General features: G+C 32.5%; 1 protein-coding gene across 3 annotated transcripts in view; it reads left to right on the top strand.

The window, feature by feature from the left end:
• Positions 1 to 572: 572 nt before the first annotated feature.
• The window catches only part of LOC143233149 (nephrin-like), an 80,029-nt gene continuing 53,000 nt past the window's right edge, over positions 573 to 27,601 (top strand). For all 3 annotated transcript variants that reach the window (XM_076469092.1, XM_076469091.1, XM_076469093.1), the window contains exon 1: positions 573 to 1,062. In XM_076469092.1, the coding sequence (XP_076325207.1) occupies positions 984 to 1,062 (79 nt within the window). In that variant the 5' untranslated portion in view covers positions 573 to 983. The remainder of the gene's footprint in view (positions 1,063 to 27,601) is intronic.

Here is a 27,601-nt window from a genome sequence, read left to right as displayed (position 1 = left end):
TTTTAAAAACAGAAGTTTGGGTAGAATCGATTGTGGAAAAATTATTACTCTTTATTGAAGTCTTACATAAAATTCGAAGTGCGTTGGTACTTCGATGATGTTTGCATGATGATAGAGTTATAACTAACGTGTAAAGAAGATACTTATTAGCCTGTTAGTGTGCATACAAGAAATAGTAGACAGTGAGGTGAATATCATGTACCAATGTCTCCTTTCCTTGTACAAATTTATAAAAATGTAGTAGTAAAATAACAAACGTTCATCTAAACAATGCGTTGAATTTAGATTCACCAGAGAGCAATTAAAACATCTTCGTACAAATGCACTTAAGACAAGTATGAAGGTTTTTTTTTAAGATTAATGTTCCCTATTTATCCAATTAAAGAAGAAAAAATATAGCAATTACTGAACCAAGAACGTTATTCACAATGCGTCAGACTAGATTCTTCAACTCTCATTGTATAAACTGTCGCTCGCTAGATGGCACTAGGAGAATTATTATTATTTTTTTTTTCTTTCCATTTTAGACGGAGAATAGCTCTCCCGCCTGCCTCATTACGCTTGCAGTCAGTGGTGGTCTTGATTCCACGCTGTGCGGTAAGACGTTACGAACTTGGTAGCGGGTGTCTGACAATCTTGTTAAGTTGTCTACTCTGTGTGATGGTTTTGATTCTCTTTTATTTTTTCCGTCAAAAATTATAGCTAAATTCGAAAAGAATTTCTTGCCCCAAACTTAACCGCTCAAGCTGTAGTATTAAAATGCCTAAATTTCACGACCAATTAACATAAGATGGAATATTTCGCTGCTCAAAAAGTTACTTTTATTTCTATTTTGCTTGAATTTTACGTACAGCCTCAGTAAACTTTATTCAAACAGTCGTAAAACGCATTTGCCAATAAACAACAAACATACTAATGCTTATGTGTGTGCAGTTTAAAGTATAATTAACAATCAAGTAAAAGTATTGTCAGTATTCGTGGAAATGAGGGAAGTTCGTCACTTATTCACATGTTTTGCTGTTATGTGTCTTACTTCTGCTGATTGTTTAGGACAAGAAGTGGGTAAGTAAAACCTATTGTTCATAAAGATTTGCTCGGTAAATTTAAAGTAATACATTTTTTCCCTACTGTATTGCTACAATAGCTTTATGAATACTGGCTGTACAGCAGACGTGGCTGTGTCTTTACATTTCTCGAAGAAAACCATAATAAATGAGGAAAATATTTTGTGAGTTTCACACATTTAGGTAATTTTTGAAATTATCAGAAGAGAACTTTTTGTACATCGAAACTTCGCTGGATTCTAATAAAGAGAACAACAATCTAACAAATACTTCACTGCAGTTAATGAACGCTCAATAGAAAAAGAAAAATACTAAAATAAAGAGTTACGTTATTTGTTTGCCTCATATAAACTTCACCGTTGTTGGTTGAGTCTTATAATTATCTTATACAAGTCGGCTCTATTCCAATGTATTGTTTATAGATACCATATTTCTGTTTGTTTTGGTGGTAAACATAGAAGTTGCATGCCAGTTTCCAAGTTATTTCTGTTTAACCCACTGGAAGTAGATCAGACAATAACTTGTAGCGTTTCTGTAATTGGTTATATACTTGTCAGCGGTATTTTAGGAACATTTCCTGGAAATATTTTACGAGAAACGGGAGAACAAACATGCACATAACATAAAGTGATGTCCGTTCAGGTCACGAGTTTGTTCACGACTGAATCTCTGTGAAGCATAGCTGTTTACTTACCTCATTTTTAAATATATATATATTTATAGTGCAAATATGTATGCGTGTATTTCTTGATTATAATGATTCGTAATTCATGAGATTACACTACACAGTTTGTCTATTATATTATAAAGTGTTCTATTTTTATTACATAAAGTTAAATGCTTTGGTTGTAGCAGATGAAAATCAATACTAGACAAATTCTTCGTTCTAAGGTAGTCAGAAATATAGTGGTTATATGTGTACAAAGTGAATATTTAGTTTTCCTATTTTGCATAAAGCATTTGTTTACAGATGTCTTATGAAGTGTAAATTTTAACTGTGATTGTGAATATTTACAACTAGTGGGACTTTGCAAAACTTGTATTTATTTTGCTTTTTAGGTCATTTGTGTGAAATTTATGGGAAAATTATTGTTAACTTTATATTTGGTTTAAAATCTCAGTGTAGATATATCGATAATTGTGCTGTATAGTGAAGGTAAATGTCTTCTACAATGAAACTTTATCAACAATGAAGAAACTTTTTTACTTGTACTACTTTTTTGGTATAATAATTGCCTAACTGGACTATAAGGCATAGTTTGAATAGAAATTTTATAGTAAAATAATATTGAGTGGTAGTTATTAGTTTTATAATAAAATAATATTGACTGATAGTTATTAGTTTTATTCCAAAATACTTCCCTCTAGTACAACGGTAAGTCTACGGACTTACAGCGCTAAAATCAGGGAGTTCGATTCCACTCGGTGGACTCCGCAGATAGCCCGATGTGGCTTTGCTGTAAGAAAACACACACAAACATTTTATAGTAAAAAATATTGACTGGTAGTTATTAGTTTTATAATAAAATAATGTTCATTGTTTTTTTAATTTAGCGCAAAGATACACGAGGGCTATCTGCACTAGCCGTCCCTAATTTAGCAGTGTAAGACTAGAGGAAAGGCAGCTAGCCATCACCACACACCGCCAACTCTTGGGCTTCTCTTTTACTAACAACCAATGCGGGATTGACCGTAACATTATAACGCCCAAACGGCTGAAAGGGCGAGAATGTTTGGTGCGACTGGGATCTTAACCCGCGAGCCTCAGTTTTCGAGTCGAGCTCTTTAACCACCTGGCCATACCAGACCATTTCTGTGAAGATGATAGTTGTATATTAGAATAATACTGAGTGGTAGTTATTAGTTTTATGGCAAAATGATACTGACTGGTAGTTATTAGTTTTATAATAAAATAATACTGACTGGTAGTAATTAGTTTTATAATAAAATAATAATGACTGGTAGTTATTAGTTTTGTAATAAAATAATAATGACTAGTAGTTATTAGTGACTCTTTCATTTTCTCGTTATTTTTGTTCAATCGAAGAAATGTAGTGAAACATAGAAGTATTCTAGCTGCAAATTCGAAGATTCATGGCCTGTGACTCGTTGTCACAACGACGCGCTTTACCCGTTGTGGAACTGTGTGTGCTCTGTTGATGCAGTCACATCCCACTATTCAATTAGATAAGAGTATCTGAGAAGTTGGAGTTGGTTGTTGTACACTAGGTACCTTTCATCTAGATTATCATTTCAAATTATAGCCGGCTATTCGCAGATAACACCTGTGTATATTTTCTTAAAAACCAACAATCTTAGCAAATAAAAATACATGTGTATGTTATTTATTAACTTAACCTATTTGCATTGTCATATATTATAATGTTTGATCTGTTACACTTACATTATGTAATTGGCATTTAGCTTATGATTTTTTTGCCTGAAAGTTTGTAGCTCTGGTATATCATTTTCTTTTCTACTATTTTGCTGAGAGTGATGTCAATATATCTATTTCAGTGGAAGCTTTTGATAAGTTCTTCCACCACTAGAAGTAAAGTGGGTATTGTTTTCACTTTTGTGTGTGCGTATATGTATGTTTGTCAGCACTATTTCTCGAAAATGGTTGAAGGGATTTGAACGAAAGTTGATACACATTCAGACTATGAACAAACTTAGAATGGCTTAGTTTTTGGATGATCAAGGGCACATCTGGGTGAAGAAAGTCCGTATCTGTTAGTATGTAAACCGATTTTTTACACTATTTTTACTCCATAAAGTAATAAACAATTATCGAATTTTGACAAAACTTGATAGATATATGTCAAATATGATTCTTCACTGCCCGTTGATAATGACGGAAATACGGACATACAATCTTTTTTTTTTTTTTTTCTGAGAGGTAAATATCATCAATGCTGGTTGGCGAAAGTATACACTAATCAGCGCCCTCTAGTTAGTACATACGATCTATAGGTGTAATAAAACCTTAAATAGATAAATCGTTTGATTGCTTTTATAACAGAGCAACAATAGGGCGTGTTCAACAAGAAGAATCGAACTCCGTATTTTAAAGTAGTGAGTCCTTAGACTTACCGCTGTCCCATCGGGGGACGTGAATAGACAAATTGATATCTGAAGTGTTTTCTCATACTCTCCACCTTCCAGCCGTATTAATTTCCAGCACACGTTGTTCAAATAAAAACAAATGTTTTCAAGAACTCCAACATAGCTCTTACTCGTCAAAAATATTTTTCACTTAACTAGAATACACGTATTTTAACATTTGTTAATTTGTTTTAAAGCATCATGTGGTGCATTAAGCAATATGTCGATTATCTGGGAGTTACTGCTGATGTAAAGTGACATCATGTGTGACGTTCTTGTGACAATTTGATCGTCAACGCCTTTGAAATGAGAATACAGAAACACATCACTGTCAATCATTATAAATAAATTGGATAGGGAAGTTAATGTGTGACTTAGTTAAAACAATCGTATACGTTTGTCTCATTGTATTTGTTTCTTCATTACTACACAATACTCATCGTTTAAATTAAAAACGTCACACAAAATAATGCAAGTTTCTACTACTTATGTTAATTAAGATACGAATTTAAAAAAGCGCAAATAACAGTGGTTATTCAACGCATGCGTGTTTACAGAAAATACACACAATTAAATAGAAACGAATAAAGGATAATTTGATATAATTTGATAAACGGATTTTATTGTGACTAAAAATGTTGCATAAAAGTATGTAACCACCATACAACTATTCAGTTATCATTAGTACACCTATACTTGCTTTTAAAATGGGCGTTGCATGGCCAGGTGGTTAAGGCACTCGACTCGTAATCCGAGGGTCACTGGTTTGAATCCCCGTCACACCAAATATGCGCGCCCTTTCAACAGTGGGGGCACTAAAATGTGACGGTAAATCGCACTATTCGTTGGTGAAAGAGTAGCTCAAGAGTTGGCAATGGGTGATGATTACTAGCTGCTAAATTAGCGCAGATGGCCATCGTGTAGCTTTGCGCGAAATTCAAACGAAACCGAACTTTTAAAATACTCAGACTTATCTCACATTATAACACAAGTATTACCGGTTTTGTGCTCTCATTGGAACTTCTTTTACCGTCGATTATGCTTGTTCTGATGACTGTAATTAAGTGCTCCAACCTGACACCTCAGATTAATCTTTTTCAAAACGTTTAGACACATATTCCAGATCATTCGCTATACGTAAATACTGGCTTTTAAGACGACGTTTAAGCAAACTATTGTTACACACACACATCCATAGGATCTACGCTGGATGGTTTGATGTGGTCGAACAAAGTTATTTCAGTTCCGGTTTCTTCATGAAAGAAGTCGTTGATTTCGTAATATGTTTTCATAAACTACTAATTTTTGTTTACTATCCTTATAACCGTACAAAAGGATATACACAGCTTCATTGTAAACATAATATTCACTTTGTGAATGAGGAAGTTGACCTGAAGTGTGCTAAACATGGCTCCTAGGCCTGAAACCTCCTAAAATATGGTTCCTAAGCGTTCGCCTGTATATTTTTGGCATAGATAACAGTGAAGTTTTTTTGTGTTTTTTTACACAAAAAGATAATCGTTTCAATTGAACGCCTCGTAATAATTTCGCTGTGTGCAGATTTCTATTCGGAGAAACGTTGTCATTATTTTCGTAGTGCAAAGATAAACAATTTCTCACATATACTTTGTCATTACATGAAATCAAACACCAGATTTCAGCGTTGTAAGTCTGTTTGTTTTGAATTTTTTGAATTTCGCGCAAAGCTACTCGAAGGCTATCTGCGCTAGCCGTCCCTAATTTAGCAGTATAAGACTAGAGAGAAGGCAGCTAATCTTCACCACCCACCGCCAAATCTTGGGCTACTCTTTTACCAACGAATAGTGGGATTTACCGTCACATTATAACGCTCCCACGGCTGAAAGGGCGAGCATATTTTGGTGCGACTGGGATTCGAACCCGCGACTCTCGAAATACGAGTCGAACGCCTTAACACGCTTGGCCATGCTGGGCCTGTGAGTCTGTAACTTAATGCTGGTTCACCGAGGTACTCTTGGAAAAAAGGCTTTCTATATTCATTCAGCAATAAACTACTAGTTGCATCATTGCACTTTTATAAGGTCCGTAAGTTTACAATGTGAGTTAATTGTAAAAGTAATCAAAAAGTTGTTGAAATAATATATAGTTAGTCTTTTGCATAACGCAAGTAAATCAATTTATCTTATTCGAAGTGAACTAAATGTGCTTAATTTTCTAAATAATTGTAATTTCACGTTTTTGTATGATATTATTTTATATTTCGAAAGTGTTATTCTTTGATTGCACTTGGAGCAAGTTCTTGATATCTTCTAAAGTGCTATTTAATTAGTATTATTGGCTAAACATTGGAAATTCAGTTTCACCAGAAATAAAACTAAGTTGTCTCATGCTGATCATGCAACTAATCAAAATTCTATATGCTATTGTCAAGTGGCATAAGCTTCTAGACTACATAAAATATTAGAGAAATTACTGTCATCAGATCAATGCGGACACGTTCTGTCGTCCAGATGTTTTCTTTGTCGTTGTTGTTTTGTTTTTTCTTATGTAGCACTTCACCTTGAGGGCATTATTTCCTGATGGACACAGAATATATAAACAACGTACAATAGGGTCTAACGCAATCAACACCTGAGACAAGACCTTCGCTCGTGGAAGATAATAAGAAAAAGCCAGTTTGATGAAGAAAAATGATAAGATTAGGAGATCCCACAATCTCAGAGTTGATGTAACAACGCCAGTGTTTATTGCCCGTATCACTGATTGGTGATGAATTGGGAGGATACTTGTCTGATATACCGCTTGATAGTAGAAAGTGCATTATTTTGAAAAGTAATTTCTGATGCTTAGCGCCATTTTATGATACATAATGAATTAGCATTACAGCAATTTTGTAAATCAGCCTACATATTTCTATGATATAGAATGTGCACAAATGTCAGTTAATTACCAAACTAAAACTGTGTTGGTCACATCATTATCCTTCAAAATAAAATTTTATTACTCTTAAACTTATATTCTTTGGAATGATGTAAGTGTTTAAAGAGATCCTTAAATTGCCCATTCTTTTCTTAAGCAGATTTGAATTAATTTCAAAAACAATTGTGGTTTCTAAAACTTATTAAACTCATGGTCAGTTTGAAACTGTTTACAATAACTATCTCAAAAGTTCTATTGCTCAGAAATAATTTCTAAAATATATTCAAACAATATTTTACAAGTACTTTTAATCCAGCATCGCCAGGTGGGTTAAGGCGCTCGACTAGTAATCCGAGGATCGCGAGTTCGAATCCCCGTCACACCAAACATGCTCGCCCTTTCAGCGGCATTATAATGTGACGATCATTCCCACTATTCGTTGATAAAAGAGTTGCCCAAGAGTTAGTACTGGGTGGTGATGACTAGCTGCCTTCCCTTTAGTTTTACACTGCTAAATAAGAGATGGCTAGGGCAGATAGTTCTTGAGTACCTTTACGTGAATTTCAAAACCAAATAAACAAGTACTTTTAGTTTATTCAAATACTGATGCATAATACAGTAGGATAATTAATTTTTATCTCGTATTTCTAAATTAAAAGAATTAACATTAATGACGAACCTTCCGATCATAAGCAGTACTGACTTTCTCATTATGCAGGCGGCATTCAGTTTGAATAAAAAGCAAGTAAAAGGTATTATAGTACAAATATAATTGGAGAGAATTTATAACACTTTTTTGAGTTCTTAACTGTACATGTGTCCTAGTGGAAAAGTACAAATACAAAAATATTGTACAATTACAGTACTTCATTAAGAATGCAATAAACAATGTCGTAATATAATACCTTAAAGTAATTAGATCACATATGTATTCACAAAGAAGTTTTAAACAAATATGGTTAAATTACCTTTTTTATTATAATGTAAAGAAAAAAATAATTAATTAATTATCTATACAAGACGCATTAAGGTGTAACGTTTTTCTTAAGAGTAGGCATCATCTAATCATAACGTATTATAGGCTTTAAACCTTATGTGTCTTACTCCTTTAATAAAACATACTCTTCGTAACACTTTTTATACGTTCTTTAAAAATTGGCTATTATTATATGGTAATGTAATATTTCAAGCACGAGCTCTCGCTTTTGACATATTGGTCGTTGAGTGCATTTTTTTTTTCAAGAAAGAACAAAATGTTTTGAGGATGGTTAAATAAACTTCCATCGTTGTTTTGTGTAACATATATTCATATTTCCAGCCACTAGGGTAAGTGGAAAGATCATCAAATATACCGTATTTTACGAACACTGAGGGTTGGATCACGCCAATTTAATAACGTTATTGGTCAACCATCATTCTCCTTGAACGATAAAAATAGTATAGCGAAGCAAGTAGCAGAAACTTGAATATAAGTAAGAACGCTACCCTTGAATATTGTTTTCTAGTTACTCAGTCAGCTGATCTTGTATTGTTTTGTATTGCGATACCAACACTTATATGCACCTGTTATTACAGAATTTTCATTTATATTTCGAATATAAAACATTTACAATAGCAGAAGAATAAGTTAAGTTGTTTATTTGTAGTTAGGCACAAAATCATTCATACACGGCTAATAAATAAATAAAAAGTTCGTAACTACAAGTAACGTTTCTTTGAACCACTATATTCACTTTAATACCTTTTTGCTTAGCCTTTTCGTAAGCTATTTAACTTATACATTTTTTCCCGGATAATGAAGAAAATTTAGTTATTTTATTCACTAATAAAACGTATATCATTAACTTGTGTATTTGTAAGTTTTTTTACAACTGCCACAGTTTTAAGACTTCCTGTAGAGAAACGTTGATATTTTTAAGTTATTGGAAAAACGATGTTTTCCGTGAAAACATTAATGTTATTAAATTGACATCTGTTTCTTTTCTGTGAACCCTTGTTTGTGTATCAAATACGATACGTTTTGTTTCTGATGATATAAAACCGAAAGGCCATAAAAAAGTAGTAAAATATTAAATCTTAATCAATACTAATTGAATCGGTAGGATGTGGTAAATCGTAAACAAACGAAAGTAAGTAATCAGAAAGAATTTTGAAAAGTTACTTAACTTTATTGTTTGAATAGCGAACTTAGAACAACCATCAGTTAAATTATATGAGTAATCCATATTTCCATTAGAAAACTTTGTCTAGATCTTAAACCGAACATGCTCGCCCTTTCAGCCATGGGGACGTTACAATGTGACGGTCAATCCCACTATTCGTTTGTAAAAGAGTAGCCCAAGAACTGGCAGTGGGTGGTGATGACTATCTGTCTTCCCTCTAGTCTTACACTGCTAAATTAGGGACGGCTAGCGCAGATAGCCCTCCAGTTACTTTACCCGAAATTCAAAACAAACCAAACTTGAACTCAAAGGTCATTTACAATTTTTATTTCTATTTAGTAAATACTTAGTGATTAAATTGCTAATAACCAGTGTTATTTAATAACATATAAGTAACTTTTAAAACCCACTTGTAACATTGTTTTATTTTGTTTTGTTTTATCAAAGTCAAAATGTAATCTGATCAAAAGGTAACCATTAAAGGCGACAATTGTCTACCAGCAGTTATACTGTTTGCTCCCGTGAATGTGGTGTAACGTATATCATTGTTTTTCTTGTAGAGTATTTACAAAAACAGACTAATAAAAATTTTATTCAAAAATAATTTTGGTCGTCATTAAGTACATCAGAAAATTAATTTGATTTCTGAGTGGTCGTGTAGTAAAATAAATTGATATATTTGTATTTTACAAATAACTTCTCATTGCAACCAAGCTGAAAGACCTGTGCATATTTCCACTCTATCATGGTACAACATTATTATTATTATATTTTCTATCTATTTTTCTGAGTTGTAGAGTTTTACATTTTTTATTTTATTTTTAGTATTTTTTCTTACTTTGTTCTTTACTGCTTGTTAAAATTAATTTAAGATTGACTCAATATTTAGTAAATAATTTATGCTAGTGTTTTATTAGTAATTTACATCTCAGATCTAGTAAAGGCAACAACCACTTCTTTTTACCAACTTCCAACAAATGTGAGTTATTCAAGTGCAAGTGCTCATTTTACAAATACTAAAAATAAATACTACACTTTCCACAGCTTCAAAATAGAAACCTCGGCAAATGTTTATTCTAGAAAGTATTGAATTATAATACCAACATGTCATGGACCCTGTAAGAGCACCAGAATATCGCACTTCAAGTTATATCTGCTTCACGTTTTGCCATGCTTATTTGGAGATATTTAAAAAGCCGAAACATTAATACTCCTGTTTTAATCATACTATAATAATCACATTCGTAAAACAGTTGGTTCTGTTCTAGTTAAAGTTTTAGAACTCAAGGTTTCCTAGAGTTTGTTTATGATAAAGACCTTGATAACATTCTAAGTCAACGGAACTTAACACATGATGGCTTAATTGTCATATTTATTTATGACCTTGTAAGGGAACATTGTCAAAAATCAAATAAATATTCCAAAGTTAAAGATACATAAGATATTTAGAACACTTGTAACATTACAAATTGTAATTCTGATGCACTTTGCACCAGTACAGTAATAGTGTTAATGCATAACTCAGATACTTAACGACTATTTGAAGTAAATGAAAGGATAAGTTGAAACCATACAGTGGAACAACTTTAGAAGTGAGCAATTTTATGACAAATAATGATAAAAATTTCAGCAGTGATGAAACTAACATTGTGTCGTCAAAACAATAAAGAAATGCTGTAAAATGCTTTAACATAACTGATTTCACTAGATAGGAAAACAAACTGATGGAAAGTAAATGCAATCTGTCAAGTATTAATGAAATAAATATGAGTAAACGCAACAACAACTAAGGTTGAACAATTGTATAAAAATTAAACAATATATAAAATAAGGAAACGCTGCTACAGAAGAGGAAGTGAAATATAGAGCAACCTAAAATTTGAATATTCTAAATGAATTGGAAAAACATTGAGTCAAGATAAAATATACAAACAGTCATATGGAAACTAATCAGCGTATCAAGGCTCTAACAGTATGTGTATATATATTTAACCATCAATATCATGGCAGAAAGAAAAATGTACGAGTTACTTTGTTTGGATTTCGCGTAAAGCTACATGAGAGTTGCGCTAGCCGTCCCTAATTTAGCAGCGTAAGAATAGAGGGAAATCAGCTAGTCATCACCACCCACCGCCAACGAATAATGGGATTGACTGTCACGTTATAACGCTCCCACTGCTAATAGGGTGAGCATGTTTGGTGTAACGGGGATTCAAACCAGTGACCCTCGGATTACGAGTCGAGTGCCTTAACCACCTGGCCATGCAGGGCCTATTTTAAAAGTAAGTATAGGTGTTCTATTGATGGCTGAATAGTTGTACGGTGGTTACATATTTTTATGTAACGACTTTAGTCACAATAAAAATCGTTTATCAAATTATATTGTTATCCTTTATTCCTTTCTATTTAATTGTGTTTATTTTCTGTAAACACGCATGCGTTGAATAATCACTGTTATTTGCACTTTTTTTGAATTCGTATCTTAATCAACTTAAGTAGCAGGAAATTGCAATCTTTTGTGTGACGCTTTTAATTTAAACGTTGAGTATTGTGCAGTACGACGAGAGGTCGAACCCGCTACCCTCTGAGTAGGACTCGAGTGCCTTAACCATCTAGCTATACTAGGCCTGTATGAATTAGAAATACTAAAAGTTTATGTTCTAGAAGATAGAAAGAAGGTAAAACACCAAAACTATCTGATCAGTATCTACTAAAGGAGGCTGAAGAACTCTTTGGTACACAACTGAAGCACAGAAAGAGGTTGTGACAAAGTAACTTAAACTCATATTTTCTGACGCGAATTATAGAAAGTCTCTTGAGTTGTTTTAGCTGCAGCATAGCGGCTCATAGAATAGCTCTGAGTTTTAGTACAAATTTTAGCTTATAATTCCGTCATGTCTTGACTGATTAGATATATAATTACAGTTTTGAACTCATTAAGGTTAAACCCTTTCGATTGATTTATTTGATCATAGACTAACTTACACTACGGCTGCTTAAAATAATTTCAATTTTACCCTAAACTTATCCCTAAGAATTTGAAGTGCCTCGGATATTGAGATTTCCCTCTTATTTTTACATAAACAAAAATGTTTATTTTGTTTGTGCATATTCGACTTCACTTTTAACAAAATATAACTAACTTTTCAAAGATTTCGAGTGACTTTTTTGTCTATCATAGTTAACAAGATAAATTCTTAGCCCTACAGTATGAATGTTTTTAAAAAAGAGCTTATGATATTGTAGTCAACAGAAATATAACTGTTATTTTGTCTTATTCAAAATTTATTTCCGGATGAAATAGGTACTCTTCCTTGATTTTATAATAATAATTTTTAATGACCTTATCTTAAACACATAGGTAATAGAGATTTACAAATAACAAAATACGGAAATTATCGACAGCCTAAATTCAATATTCAAATTCAAAATTAATTAGAAAAAAGTTCTTTATACTTTAGAATTTGTTACAAACAAATAGTATCCTCTTGTTACTTTTCTTTGAGTGGTGATATCTCATTATTAGAAATGTATAAATAATCAAACATCAACTGTTTCATTATCTCACCATAAATTGAAAATAACTTGTGTAATGGATTTGTCAATATACGTTTATTTTAATACCCACGTTTGTTTCAGTTTAGTTTTTTTCTTTATGCGTGTGACACCTGTTATCGAAATTCGTAGAAGATCCTTCAGAGTAAAAATCAACAATATTTGGATCACGAAAACGCTAGCTCGTTTTCAAACATTGTTGAAACTTCGATAACCTCGCGTGAGTCGTATGAAAGCAACTAGCCGAATGATACTGTAGTCAGCTACAGTCAGTATGCTATAGGCCTCGGAAGCTATAATTGTGATTAACGCTTATTAATCGAAAAACTACAGAATTGAACCAGGAACGTTTATGTAATTCGAAAATTTAAAACCATTTAACTTCAGTGAATTAACTTTGGACGGTAGTATTTCTACAAGGTTTGGTTCAGTTTGTTTTGAATTTCGCGCATAGCTACACGAGGGCCATCTACGCTAGCCGTCCCTAATTTACCAGTGTAAGACTAAAAGGAAAGCAGCTAGTCATCACCACCCACTGCCAACTCTTGGACTACTCTATTTTATTTACGAATAGTGGTATTGACCGCACATTATGACACCTCCACGGCTGAAAGGGCGAACATGTTTGGTGTAACGAGGATTCGAACCCTCGACTCTCGGATTACGAATCGAATGACTTAACCACTTGGCCATGCCGGGCCATTTCTACAAGGACATTAGATATTGTCGCTGGTGATAACTTATGAATGCTTCAAGCTCAGCCAGACATCAAAAGAAATGTACAGATGTGTCAATAAAGAATAAATTTACAAAATTTAGTTTCAGACCAGATATAAGACTCAGTATTGTTTGCAGGTTTGAAAACTATTATATATAAACCATCATTTATTATAACTATTAGTAATAATCATTGTTATAATTTGAGTATTTTGTTTATATAGTAAAACATATTTGTGTTAAAAATGATAGTTGTGTGTATCAACCTTGTTGGTCAATATCATAAACGTGATACATATTAACATTTTATTAACTTCTAAATTCAAATTCAAATTTCCGGTTATTTGAATTAGTAATACGTGTAATATTTTTCTTTTTTTTTCTTATTTTAATGTGACGGTCGATCTCACTATTCGTTGGTAAAAGAGTAGCCCAAGAGTTAGTTGTGAGTGATGGTAACTAGCTGTCTTCCCTCTAGTCTTACACTGCTAAATTAGGGACGGCTAGTGTAGATAGCCCGCGTGTAGCTTTGCATGAAACTTAAATAAACAAACAATTCTTTTCTGTTTGTATATTAAAGTATATTTGTGTTAAAAACGAACTTTGCGTGCATCAATACTTTTGGCAAACTTCCTAACTTTGATACGTATTAACATTTAATTAACTTCTAAATTAAAATTTCTAGCTAGTTAAAATGTTAATACCTAATATACGTAACATGATAAACCGGAAACATATCCGAGAAAAAATTATAAGTAAAACTTCAATTAATTTTATATTTATCCTAGAAAGTTAACATTAAGACATGTTTAACAAAACTGTATAAAAACCTGAGAAACTACAAATGATATCAATAATTGCTGCAGATACAGAAAGTATGTTTAAATAGAAGTATACTTCTATTTCTATATTTGTACGTGATGTCTAAATTACATTATACGACTTACATTTATTACTAGTTTTGTTAAAACAGTTCTAAAAATATCGTCTTTGAAATACTTTAATCATTATTTGAGAAAATTGAAATTTATATTGAAGATTTATCCAATGATCGTCTTTGAGCGATTAAAATAATGTTCCAGTTTTAGAATTATTCGATAAATTTGATATACCTATTCCTGTTATTTCTGTGGATGATTTTGATTTTATTATTTTTGCAAAATGTTTAATAATGCAGATATTTACGTGTGTTTTTTTTTATTTTATGTTTATATATTATTTTGATTATGGGCTACTTAAACAACAAATGTACTTCTGAGGATATTATTAATTTAATGTGTCAAATCTGTAGGCGTTTCAGGTGAGGATATATTTGTAACACAATGTCCATAATTAGTGCAATATTTATTATGTGTGTGTTTATTTTTGATATTCCCGCAAAGCTATTCAAGTACTATCTGCGCTAGCCGTCCCTAATTTAGCAGTATAAAACTAGAGAGAAGCCAGCTAGTCATCACCACCCACCTCTACTCTTTTACCAACGAATAGTAGGATTGACCGTAACTTTATAACATCCCCATGGCTGAAAAAGCAAACATGTTTGGTGCGACGGGGATTCGAACCCGGAACTCTAAGATTACGAGTCGAGCAAGGTCACATCAGGGTATCTGCTGAGCTCTCTGAGAGGAATTGAACCCCTGATTTTAACGTTTTAAATCAGTAAACTTACCGCTGTACTAGGTGGGGACGTTTATATGATCTCGCGTCCCTTTCCGAAAATAGGCTTGTCATCTCTTTTTGGGGGCGAAACTTCAGTTTGAGAAACGCTGCTCTATACTTCAGTTCCTGTAAAAGTGTGATAATTTTTGAACTTAGATGAAATGTTTAATAAATATACAGGATTGTCTATAAAATCTAGAATAAATATAAACATAGTTTATTTAAAGACATACTTACAATATCTGTTCAAAATGGCCATCGCCAAATTCAAAGCATGTTTGCAAACGATACAACATGTTTTTTTCTGAAGATTTTTCTAAATCTAAGCATTAGTTCTATCTTTAAGATGATGCAAGTTCGTAATTTTTAAAAAAGAAAATTTTGACCTTGAAAACTTTCGACTTTTCTCTTGTAAGCTGAACTACAAGATTTTCACGTATGGGCAACAGAAACCTTCAACAAAATAGAATAAAACATAAAACTGATACAAAAATATTTCAAGTAAGATGAGTTTACATTGATTCCAGACTCTTGTACAAAATCTCCTGTATTTTTTAATATTTTTATTGACTGTTAAATTAAATTAAATTAATTTTAAAACGACCAACTTGTAAATAATTGTAAACTATCTTAAGTGTGCTTCAAAGTGTTTTTGACGTTGTTATTAAAGTTTATTATTTTTTAAGTATAATTAAACGTAGTATTGTGCAATCACAGTACACATTTAAAATAATGTATCTGCGGACTTAAAACGCTAGAAATTGGGTTTCGTTATCCATGGTGGGCAGAACACAGATAGACCTTTTATGTTTAACTTCAAACAAACAAACAAAAAATAATGTATCGCGAAATGCATCAGATACTGAAAGTCTCCACTGATAGTAATTAAGTTGCTTTGCTGACATCGTATTTGCTTAAAGCTATTTGGTGTGTTAAGAGTTGAAACAGTTGGTTGGGTAACATTGTTAGTGCTGAAGTAAATTGGTAAATGTGTTAGCATTTTATTGTTTTTACATATAAACGGGTGAATGCAATAATAAGTTTTCATTAATGGTTCTCAAGACGCTTATTTTAGTCAGTTTTTCTTAATCTGTATTCACATAATTTGTGTATATTAAGTAATTTATAATCATCAATATCATAAGAAAGTTTGGTTAGATGTTTTCATTTAATACCACATTAGGATGGTTTTAAATGTAGTAATAATCTAATGCTTACTACACAAGCAGTATTGTGTACGTGGTCTTTAGCAGATTAACGAGTGTCAGTTTCTAACTTTTAGTAAGTACGTCAGAGTCGTTTTATTTCTTAAACTGTGTTTTAAGGTTTCGAGTGATGATAGAAAAACTATCATAAGTTCATGAAATATAGGTTAGGAATAAGACACCTGTGGGTTTTAAGCTTAATTAGCACGATCGAATTGAAAACTTATGTATTAAAGAAACTAGTTTACATTGTAATAACTAAGGATTGTTTTCATTTTTTCTTTCCATTTGCTGTGTTATTATTCCAAAATTTTACAAAAAAAATATAGAGGCTGGTATTTAACTGTACAACGTTTTATTTATCTTAATACATTCTTAAAATACTAAAAATAACTACCAACATACATTACCTGTTCACTTCGTGAAAGTACTTTGACAAGTGATAAAAGGATAACGAAAAGAATAAGAGTTGAAAAAAAAACACTTTATTTTTGTTCCCTCCTGTCGCTTCCCTCTCATTTGATGCAACAATTGGATATAATTGACCGTCTTGTCAATAATCGCATCACAAAGCTCTTGGGTTTTTCAATCTACAGAATGGCGCGAATGGCAATCAAACTAAGGATCAAAGGAATTTGGCAAGATTGAGTTTTCAAAGAAATGAGGCCAACGTTTTTGACTTCGTAGTGGAAATAAGACAAGCTTAAAGCTGAATTGTTATTTAATTCATTAGATTATCTTCACATGACGAAAAATATATATTTTATGATGTTATGTGTGAAATTTTAAGGTGAGAAAGCTGTTAGCCTAATTTAAAAAATTAAGATATTACTTTTCTTAGTAAAGTTTCAACTTTAAGGAGTGTTTGTATGAATTCGTAATTCCGTTAGGAACATCGTTTCTCGGTTAAACAGCCATTTTGTTACGATCATACGTTTCTATTAAACAGTTATGTAATTATGATCCTACAGTCCTCATAAACAGCCATTTTATTATGATCTCATACACCTATTTATATTAAATTTTCAAAATATGATGATGATTTGATGTGTCAAATGATTGATAAGGCTACAAATGATGAGAGGTATATAACCATAATTAGTATTTAAGACAATGAAATATATTAAGGATTCTTGTTACTTTCAAAAAGGCATCAAAATAAGATCGTATTTACCAAGATCACTTAAAACAACACTACTTTGTTGCTTAGCTGTTCATTACATCTGTCATCAGTCTATCACGCTTGTTAATCGAAATGGATGAAATACGTCTAACGCGAGGAAGAAGTGTGGCTGTCAACTGCTGGCAACAGACAGAGAGAACATGGCTAGAAAAGGTTTATAGAATACTATAGACGTTAATCAGCGTTCCAACTGACCAAATTCTTCAACTATTATCACGACTAGCATCCTGCAAATAACATTATAAGGCCAGTAGTTTAACAACACACAACAAGTTCAAAAATCACTTTTTTGGCATTCAAACAAATTGGTACAAAATACAGGTGCTTAGAATGCAAGCGGTAAACAATCTATAACTAGAAGCGAATGGCTTACTATGTTGAATTTCACGATTTACTCTATGACATTAAATTAAAAGAATGGTGAAAATCACAAGAGGAACTTTATGTTGCTGGTGTAATTCCATAAGTTCTTGAAGTGCCGCAGTGGTATAGTTACGCTAACGTAAGCAAGGCTCTATTTTTCTTTTACATCACGTAGAAGTATGAATAGCGTCCAGATTATATATATTATGTGTGGCTCAACAGATGAAGGCTTCTTAAATATGAAACTATATCAAGCCAATTTAGTGTTATTATCTTAAATTGGTTTCTTGCATCTTGATACAGTTAAGAAATTTTGAGATGAACTTGGACGTAATATTCATTCCCTTAATCTCTTGATAACATTTCATAAACAATGACAGTCAACGAATGATTCTGTTATCTTCTGAGTCAAATGTATCATGTCATCCCATAAGAAAGTGCATCATCATTTCTTTCTTTGTAGAAGACTTTGATGACTAAAATATGTAGTATGAAGTGTATAAAAATGTTCTGACAAAAAAAGAAACTAACCCAACTCCACTTTTTCAGATCATTAATTAAATAAACTCTTATAAAGATGGATGTGTCTGAGGAACACGTTGAGTATATACTGTTTTACGAGTTTAAAATAGGCAATTGTGCATCAAAATCTATACGAAACATTCAAGGTGTTTATGGTGTGGATTCTCAATGAAAGAAAATGTCAAAGGTGATTTCAGAAGTTCAGATCAGATGACTACAGCTTAAGTGATGCGTCACGTTCAGGTCGTCCTGTTGAGTTTAATGATGACTTGTTGCTGGCTGCACTTGATGAATATTGTGCTGTAATAGTTGAAGAACTAGCACAGAATCTTAATTCAACCCATTCAACAGTTCATTATCATTTGCAACAGCTTGGAAAGGTAGTAAACTTGAAAAATGATTTCACAAAAGCGAACCTCAGAGCAAGAATGGACATTTGCACCTCTCCTCACTCTCATGAATGTAACTCACCTCTTTAGACAGGTTGGTGAGTGAAGATAAAAGAAATGGATATTTCATAAAAATGTTAAGTGCCACAGACAATGACTTAGTGCAGGTAAACTAGCTAAAGCACAGCTCAAAATGAACCTCTACCTGGAGAAAGTCTTGTTAAGCGTTTGGTGGGATATTTTTGGTGTGATTCACTTTGAGTTGCTGCCATTTAATGTAACGATTACATCAGATTTTTATTGTCAATAGTTAGATCACTTGAATGTTGCACTGAAAGAAAAAGAGTCCTGATTTGATCAATGATAAAGGTGTTGTGTTACATCAGGATAATGCACTGCCCCATACAGGATCAATGATAAAGGTGTTGTGTTACACCAGGATAATGCACGGTCCCATACAGCAAGGATCACATCTCTAAAGATTGAAGAGCTAGACTGGAAAAACTTACACATCATTCTTATTCTCCAGACCTTGACCCATCTGATTGTCATCTATTCCAAAGTTTGTAGAACTAGCTTGATGGAAAAGAGCTTAGAACACACGAGATATCAAAACTACTCTCTCTACGTTATTTCCCTCCAAACTCCAAGAATTTTATAGAAGTGACATTCAGAAGTTTGTGAATCGTTGAGAGAAAGTAATTAATAATAATGGAACATACATTATTGATTAAATAACATTAAAAGCGTTTTAAATTCTTTCTCTTTTTCTGAACCTAAAATCGGGCATTACTAAAGGAATGACCTGATATTACTGTGATGAAATGTGGTTCAACTCAACGTTACGTAAGGGTCTGTTTGTTTTTGTTAAGTGTAAACTTACGCAATGGACTATTTGTGTTGTTACTCACCACGAGAATGGAATCATGGTTTTTAGTGGTGTGAGATTTCGGATTAATCGTTGAGCCACTGAAAAGGGTGAGGCTAAGGTCATAATAAATGACCACTTACACGTGTATTGTTACATTGTTTCCTGAAACGCTTGCTTCCTGACAATAAATAAAAACTTGTAATTAAGGAAATTCAAAGTTATTGTTTTGTTTTTTCTTCCCTAGACTTTTAAATTGGGTAAAATTGAAAAGGATAATCAGAACTGTTTGTGCTTCTTGTTACTAGACGCCGTGGTTTAAATAAAAATAAACGTAAGAAACACAGAAAGTTTTTATCAATTTGTTTTTAATGCTTATTTTTACGCATTCGACTTAAGGATATGTTTAACTGTCTTTCTTTTGGACATTATAATAACAGCGTTGAGTAGTTAGTTCATCTAGAAAACAATCGTGTAAACAAAACTTAATGGTAAAGTAATGAACGAAACCTAAAACTTATAATAGAACTTATATTACTTCAAAACTATACTACGACGAAAATTTAAATCAATCATGCCCACGAAGAAAAAATAATAAAAAAAACTCCGTATTTGTGATAAAGTAAATAAATACATAAAAAAGGGAATGTGTAACATTGAGAGAATGTACTCATTAAATATTGGTTGATACAATAACAAACTGGGAAAACAGATAAACGAAGCCTAAGGTAAAACAAATAAATATTATTTAATTGATTCGCATCAAAAAAATAAGTAACAGTTGTAGTTTTGTGAAAATAAGTAACCAAACCAGTTAATTACTTTTGCACAAACCAAGTTATTAATAACTAAATCAAAATTTGTATAATGTTTTATTTGGGATTGCGATGAGAAATAAGATATATGATAAATTATGAAAGTGCTAATTTGCTATTGATTATCTAAGTGTTGCAAACCAGTACAACAACATCAGCATTGATGCAATACATAAAATAAAATGTTGAATCTATGTGTATCTATACAGGTGAAAAAATACCTAGTAAGAAGACACCTCACGAGAAACATTTTATATCAGATATTGCTTAGGGAAATTATTAATGTGAAAACAGTTCTGAGATAAATCTTTTGACAAGTAGGCGAGAGTTATGCAAATGTAACCTTGGCGTTGTGTTCTTGAGACTTACCCTTTCATTAGGTCGGAAATCGTGTTTTCAAAAGCATAATGAAATTGTATGAACAATCGGAAAATTCTAAACTTTGTACCGCCCATTGATGGGTGGTGATCGCAATTTGTTTTCATGCGCCTACTTAGGAAGACGTACTTAAGAATTAAACAAATCGTTTTGATGTATGGAACAAGGTGTGCGCCTCTGAGAAGGACATTACATATTTGAGTTTCTTTGATAAATTTTGTAAAGAACAAATACGTAACAACTGTTTGTGCGGACGAAAGTCGCTAAGGCAGTGAAATTAAACATTGCGACAAATAAAAACTTCAACAATTAAATTTCTTCTTTTATTGTACAAAGGCATAGAAAAAGGCATGGGTGGTGATCGCAATTTGTTTTCATGCGCCTACTTAGGAAGACGTACTTAAGAATTAAACAAATCATTTTGATGTATGGAACAAGGTGTGCGCCTCTAAGAAGGACATTACATATTTGAGTTTCTTTGATAAATTTTGTAAAGAACAAATACGTAACAACTGTTTGTGCGGACGAAAGTCGCTAAGGCAGTGAAATTAAACATTGCGACAAATAAAAACTTCAACAATTAAATTTCTTCTTTTCTTGTACAAAGGCATAGAAAAAGTTTTCCATTGTGTTCTATTCGTAATCTTGTATTGTATTTTTTACTTAACATCATAATTTATGTATCACTAACAATATCTTATTCAACTGTAAGGGCCTGGCATGAATAGGTGATTAGGGCGCTCGACTTGTAATCTGAGGGTCGCAGGTTCGAATCACCGTCGCACTAAACATGCTCGCTCTTTCAGTCGTAGGGCGTTATAATGTTATGGCCAATCCCACTATTCGTTGGTAAAAGAGTTGCCCAAGACTTGGCTGTGGGTGGTGATAACTCGCTGCCTTCCCTCTAGTTTTACACTGCTAAATTACGGATGGCTAACGCAGATAGTTCTCGTGTAGCTTTGCGTAAAATTCAAAAACAAACAAACAAAATCAATTGTAAGTTCAATTTTTATAAAAAAAAAAAAATTTTAATTTATATCGCTTGACAAGGTTTTTGACAGTGAAATTTCTTTATCTTATAAAGCCTGTGAGGATCAAATTTCCTTGACTTTAAATAACGTTATCTTGTTCGGAAATATGAAAATTTCTGAACAATTCTTTAAACTCTTTCACAGCTAATTTTTTGACTAATTCCTTGTTTCTTTGTTTGCTTTAGAGCTGTCGCGCTAAACAGCAGAAAAAGATTAACTACACATAGGCTTTCCTAATTATGATCTCACAGATTAGATTACAGGGAAAACAGCTGGTAGACAGTACTTACCGCAAACTCTCGGTCAATACACTTATCATATCGAATAGTAGGAATTTGCCGACAATCTTACAATGAACCTACCTACGGTTCTAAAGTTCGGAACGCCTGCTTTCTCTTTTTTTTCCGAAACGAGACGAAAATCATGCATCTCGAATTCATATTTTTGACACAATAATTAATGGGCCAACCACGTCTTACCTTTTAGAATGAGAAAGTCAACGAATGAAAACGCCGGCTTGAAATTAATATGACTTTTACGTTGGTTTGCTTTGTTTGTTTGTTTGTTTTTTAATTTAGTGCAAAGCTACTCAAGGGCTATCTGTGCTAACTGTCCCTAATTTAGCAGTACAAGACCAGAAGGAAGGCAGCTAGTCATCACCACCCACAGCCAACTCTTGGGTTTCTCAAATAATAGTGGGATTGACCGTTACATTATAACGACTCCACGGCTGAAAGGGCGAGAATGTTTGGTGCGACGGAGATTCGAACCCGCGAACCTCTGATTATGAGTCGAACTCCTTAACCCACCTGGCCATGCAGGGCCTTTACATTAGTAATCTTATGGGCTTCCTTCTAAATTTAATAACAATGTGCATACTAGCGGTTAAACAACTGTGAATTTTTCTTGAAAACATATTATTACTTAACATGGAAGACCGTTACTTATTTAAGATATGCTTTCGGTTTCTTTATTGTAACGAATGTGATCTAAGCTTGAATGTTTGGTGTGACGAACTGTTGATCTATTGTGTCATCCACTGCACTTTGGGGTCTTGAGTTACTTGAGTCTTATAGAAGTGATAATCATATTTATTGTTTCTTTTAACCGAAAGCTACACAATGGCTTCGAAATCCGACTATTAGTATTGTAAGCCTGTACACTTACTGAGTGATAAGGGCTACAATAATTCCATCTAACAAGAGTAAACCAAGATTTAAATGTACTGGAATTAACATTTTGTTGTACGTCTAGTCCAGACAAAGCTAATTCAACATTTCGGGAAATAATGTGTGTGTGTTTTCTATAGCAAAGTCACATTAGGCTCTCTGCTGTGTACACCGAGGGAAATAGAACTTCTGATTTTAGCGTTGTAAGTCCCAAGACTTGCCACTTTCCTACATGGGGACATTGGGAAATAAATAAGCAAAAACTCGAAAATGAAGAAATTGGAAAAAAAGATTTTTTGTGATTATTTTTTATTGCTATTATTTTGTTATGACAGTTTTTTTGTCAAATTTTGTGGTCCAGAAAAATGGTACTTTGTAATTATTTAAAACAATGAGTGATGAAAAATATAATGTCCAATTCTATTTATTTTGTAAACTTTTTACACAGAATGCTTTATAAGTTGAAGAAAATTCGTCTTGGTAGTGGCTTCTAACATTTTTCTACATTAAAAGCAAAATCGTAGAGAAAACCGATTTTAATTTTTGTGTTATTATGTGTTAAGTTAATATAGTTTATTTGTTTAATGGAGCTTAGGTTAACTAATTATGTTACATCCTGAAACTAAAAATATTCCGAAAATTACAGCCACAATCCTTCCTGTTATGGTGATCACAAAACTTATGTAACACTGTAATAAATGCTAATTGCTACTTCTAAGTTTAATATTGTATAAGAAAAATAATATTCTGTTTAGATTATGCAAATATTGACACTAATTAATATATTTACGCAAACATACTCGGAAATTATCTGAGTTACTCCACCCTAATTGTGAAGAAATATACTGCACGTAAAGTATCTATACTTACTGATTAGTGAGACCTGACACACGGCCTCAACGATGTTTTGTTGTTGTTGTTGCGGTAACTAGACGCAAACACAGGACTCACAAATCTCTAGCCCGACACGTTAATCACTGGACCACGCTCGATCCAAATATCATAGATAACAAAAAATAATCAGCTATGTGGGTAGTTAATTAACTCTGTTTTGACATCAAATCAAACCTTACAGCATAAAAAAATATCTGCATTTTGATTTGTTATCCTGAGCAAATTTTATATATTTTTTTTCATTGTACATGTCTGTGAAATTAAAAGTTGTTTCCTTAGTGGTTGGATGTTACAATGTTAATTTACTCCATTGTTCAGATGGTAAAATGCTTACCTGGAATAAGAGAAAAAGCAGGATCTTTCCTTAGAGCTGAGATAGGTGGAATCCTAAGGAAAGAAAATATAGTTTTCTGAGAGGTCGCCATGCCTTGCCGGTAACAAAAAAAAAAACAGTGTACAAAAAATAGTGGTATTTTTCGATACACGTGTACAAGACACACGGTAATATTTTACATGAGTAAAAGATTAAAGTGATATTGAATTACAATTTAAAGAACTGAAACTAAATAAAGAAAGACGATGTATTAAACTAAAGACACTAAATAAAATGAAACAGTGAAAAACTACGAGCATGATAAAATTTTGTTGATTGAAAATTAAGACAAACTGATCAAAAGATTCATATAAAAATAATTATGAAAGCAGTTCTGCTATTCAATACCACTACTTGTGATGATTATACAAAGAACATCAAAGGACTGAACACGCCCAGAAATTGATGTAGTCATAACATTTACAGTTGTTACTGCTTTTTCTTTTTCCTGTGTCTGTAATTTCTGGTCCAAAAGACACAAAATATTCAATTTATTATAAATATGTTCCACTTTAAAAACGTTAATATCAATTCTTTTAACAAAGAACACAAGTTTTAAGACGTTTTGAATTTCAGTGTTCTTTTGGTAGTGTATTCTAAGTTGCCGGTTGCCCCAAATTCAAAGTTTCTCAGTTTCACAGATCGTACTATAGGTAAAAAATGTGACTTATTGTAGGTTCAAGTCTTCACAAATATATTTTAGTGAGTAGTTAGTTATTGCAATTATTATTATTATTGAAATTTAATAATAATATAAAATTATTATTATTAAATAATATTGGTTATTTATATATATATAAGCATATATATATTTGCTTATATATATATAAATAACCATATAAGAGCTACGTACTTAATTTTATAAAATACTTTACTCAAAGCATCTGTTTGTAACAATTGAAATGTTAAATATTTTATTGACATGTTTTACAAACCAAGAGTTATATGGATTTATTGTTGTTTGTTGTTGGTCTAGGTGTGTGCGTATAATTTTTTCCGCGGTTTATGGAGGACACTTGTTGATGTTAATGAAGTGTTGTTTTATTTTGTTGATTTCATCATTAATTGTATTGTGTGAACATAGTTTTGTGGCTGTGTTTATTTGGTTTCTTAATATGTTGAGTTTTTGTTTTGTTTCTCGTGCTGAGTTCCAGGTAATGTATAATACAGTAAGGGTGATTTTTCTGTGAATTTCTATTTTGTGTATCGGTTCTAATGATTCTGAGGCTAAGATATTCTATTTGGCTAGTTTTTCTTGTTCATAGGTGAACTTAATGTTAGAGTGTATTGAGTTAACGTGGTTGAAAAAGCTAAGTGTGTGTTTTGTAGATGTGAATCCAGCAATTGTATCGTCAACATACCTGTATCAGTGTAGTGGTGGGTGTAAGGCTTAATTGCTCTCTTGATATCCATTGTCTCATGAAATTTTTCGCTAGAACTGGTTACACAAGATTCCCATACTTAGGCCATTTATTTGTAAGTAGTTTTGTTTATTGATCATAAAGTTAGCTTTGGTGGTAGTGAATTCTATCAGGGCTGCTAACTGGTTGCTGGGGATGTGTATCAATGGTTTAAGATGTTGGATATATAGTTATCTTGCAAGGTTCAGGGGTTGGGACTTCTGTGAAGAGAGAAATTACATCAAAACTGGCCATTGAGACTTTATGATTTAGTTGAATAAGAATAGATTTAAAGTTAAAAGAGTTTTTGAAATAGAAACTGGCTGATGTTACATATTTAGAAAATGCTCACCTCAGAAAATATATAGCGTTCTGAGATACATCTTTATTTCAAGTGGGTTTCCATCACCAAGTATTCGGAATGCAGTATTATTGCATATATATTAAGTATACGACGAGCGACGTTGTTTTCCAAATTGCATGGACCACTTGTTATCTATAATATCATACGCAAACGTTTCCTTCGTCGTTAACGACACGACATGCTGGAGGATAGGTTCTGCTTTAGAAGATTTTGTTGTGGCTGAATTAAGCACAAAGCTACACAATGGGTCATCTGCGCTCTACACACCACGAGTATCGAAACCTGGTTTTTAGTGGTGTTAGTCCACAGACATACCACTGAACTACTGGGGGGACTGCTTTAGAAACTAATACTCTTTTTATACATGAGATTAAAAGAGTAGCCAGAAACAGTTTGAGGTTACACAATTTTTCACATTCTATTTTATTGGCCATCTCTGTAACATGGATATTCCTTGCTTATACAGTAATCGTACACTTTAACAGTAGCGAAAACTTCTAAAATTCAAAGACGTAAATGAAACATTCTTTGTTACCATTTAATTGTAAAAATACATGGTGTAGCTGGTTACAGAGAAAGTAATTACGTGGGAATGAAAAATGAATATTGTAAAGGAGGAGATATTGAAAAAACCATGGATGGAAAATCTACCTTATAGTAAATATAAAAAACCATGGATGGAAAATCTACCTTATAGTAAATATAAAAAACCATGGTATAAATCTACCTTATAGTAAATATAAGAACTATCTCACACGTAAAGAGATTTTTATACTCATTTTTAATATTTACAAGGAAGCTAACATGAAGCCTCCTTAGAAATGTAACGAAAAAAACCATAATTTCAAAAATACTAGGAACTGCATATCTAAATATTCTCTAAACAAACGGCTGTTAGGTAGCATTCGATTCAAGAAGCATAACAAAAAAAGGTAAGCTTTCCTAAACCTATATAAGTTAAGATTTAACTTCAAATCTCGTACCTGATATCTTTGAAACATTACAACCAACTTTGCGCATCAGTGATGTCGAGAAAACCCACTAGTAGAGAAATATATATGCAAAAACGGCTCGTTTGGGTTGAGAAAATATTTTACATAGAAGAGCGAACAACGTTTCGACCTTCTTCGGTCATCGTCAGGTTCACAACTTTGCGCATGCGTAAATTCCATGTATTATTCAACATTCAAAATTCACATAGAATAATCTATAAAACTACAAATCAGAAGCTACCCAAATCTTATACCCATTTAAAACTGCAGTGTTTCTGTTGTGATAGTCCTCCATAGCTCTTATCAACAGTGATAAGATTTAAAAATATTCTGACAGATTCATAGTAGTTCTCTTCTTATAATAATTATGCATCTGTGCCTTCAAAATTAAGTTTATAGTCAAATTCGTAGGTAAGTTACAACAATAGAATGAGGGACGAGTTGGCATAAAAATTCTGAGATAACATCTTGTTAGCTTGTGCTAGTCTGGTTGTA

The sequence above is a fragment of the Tachypleus tridentatus genome, chromosome 12, assembly GCF_004210375.1.
Source record: "Tachypleus tridentatus isolate NWPU-2018 chromosome 12, ASM421037v1, whole genome shotgun sequence".
NCBI lineage: Eukaryota > Metazoa > Arthropoda > Merostomata > Xiphosura > Limulidae > Tachypleus > Tachypleus tridentatus.
Note: the sequence above shows the minus strand (reverse complement) of the source record. Positions and strands in the feature narration are given on the sequence as shown.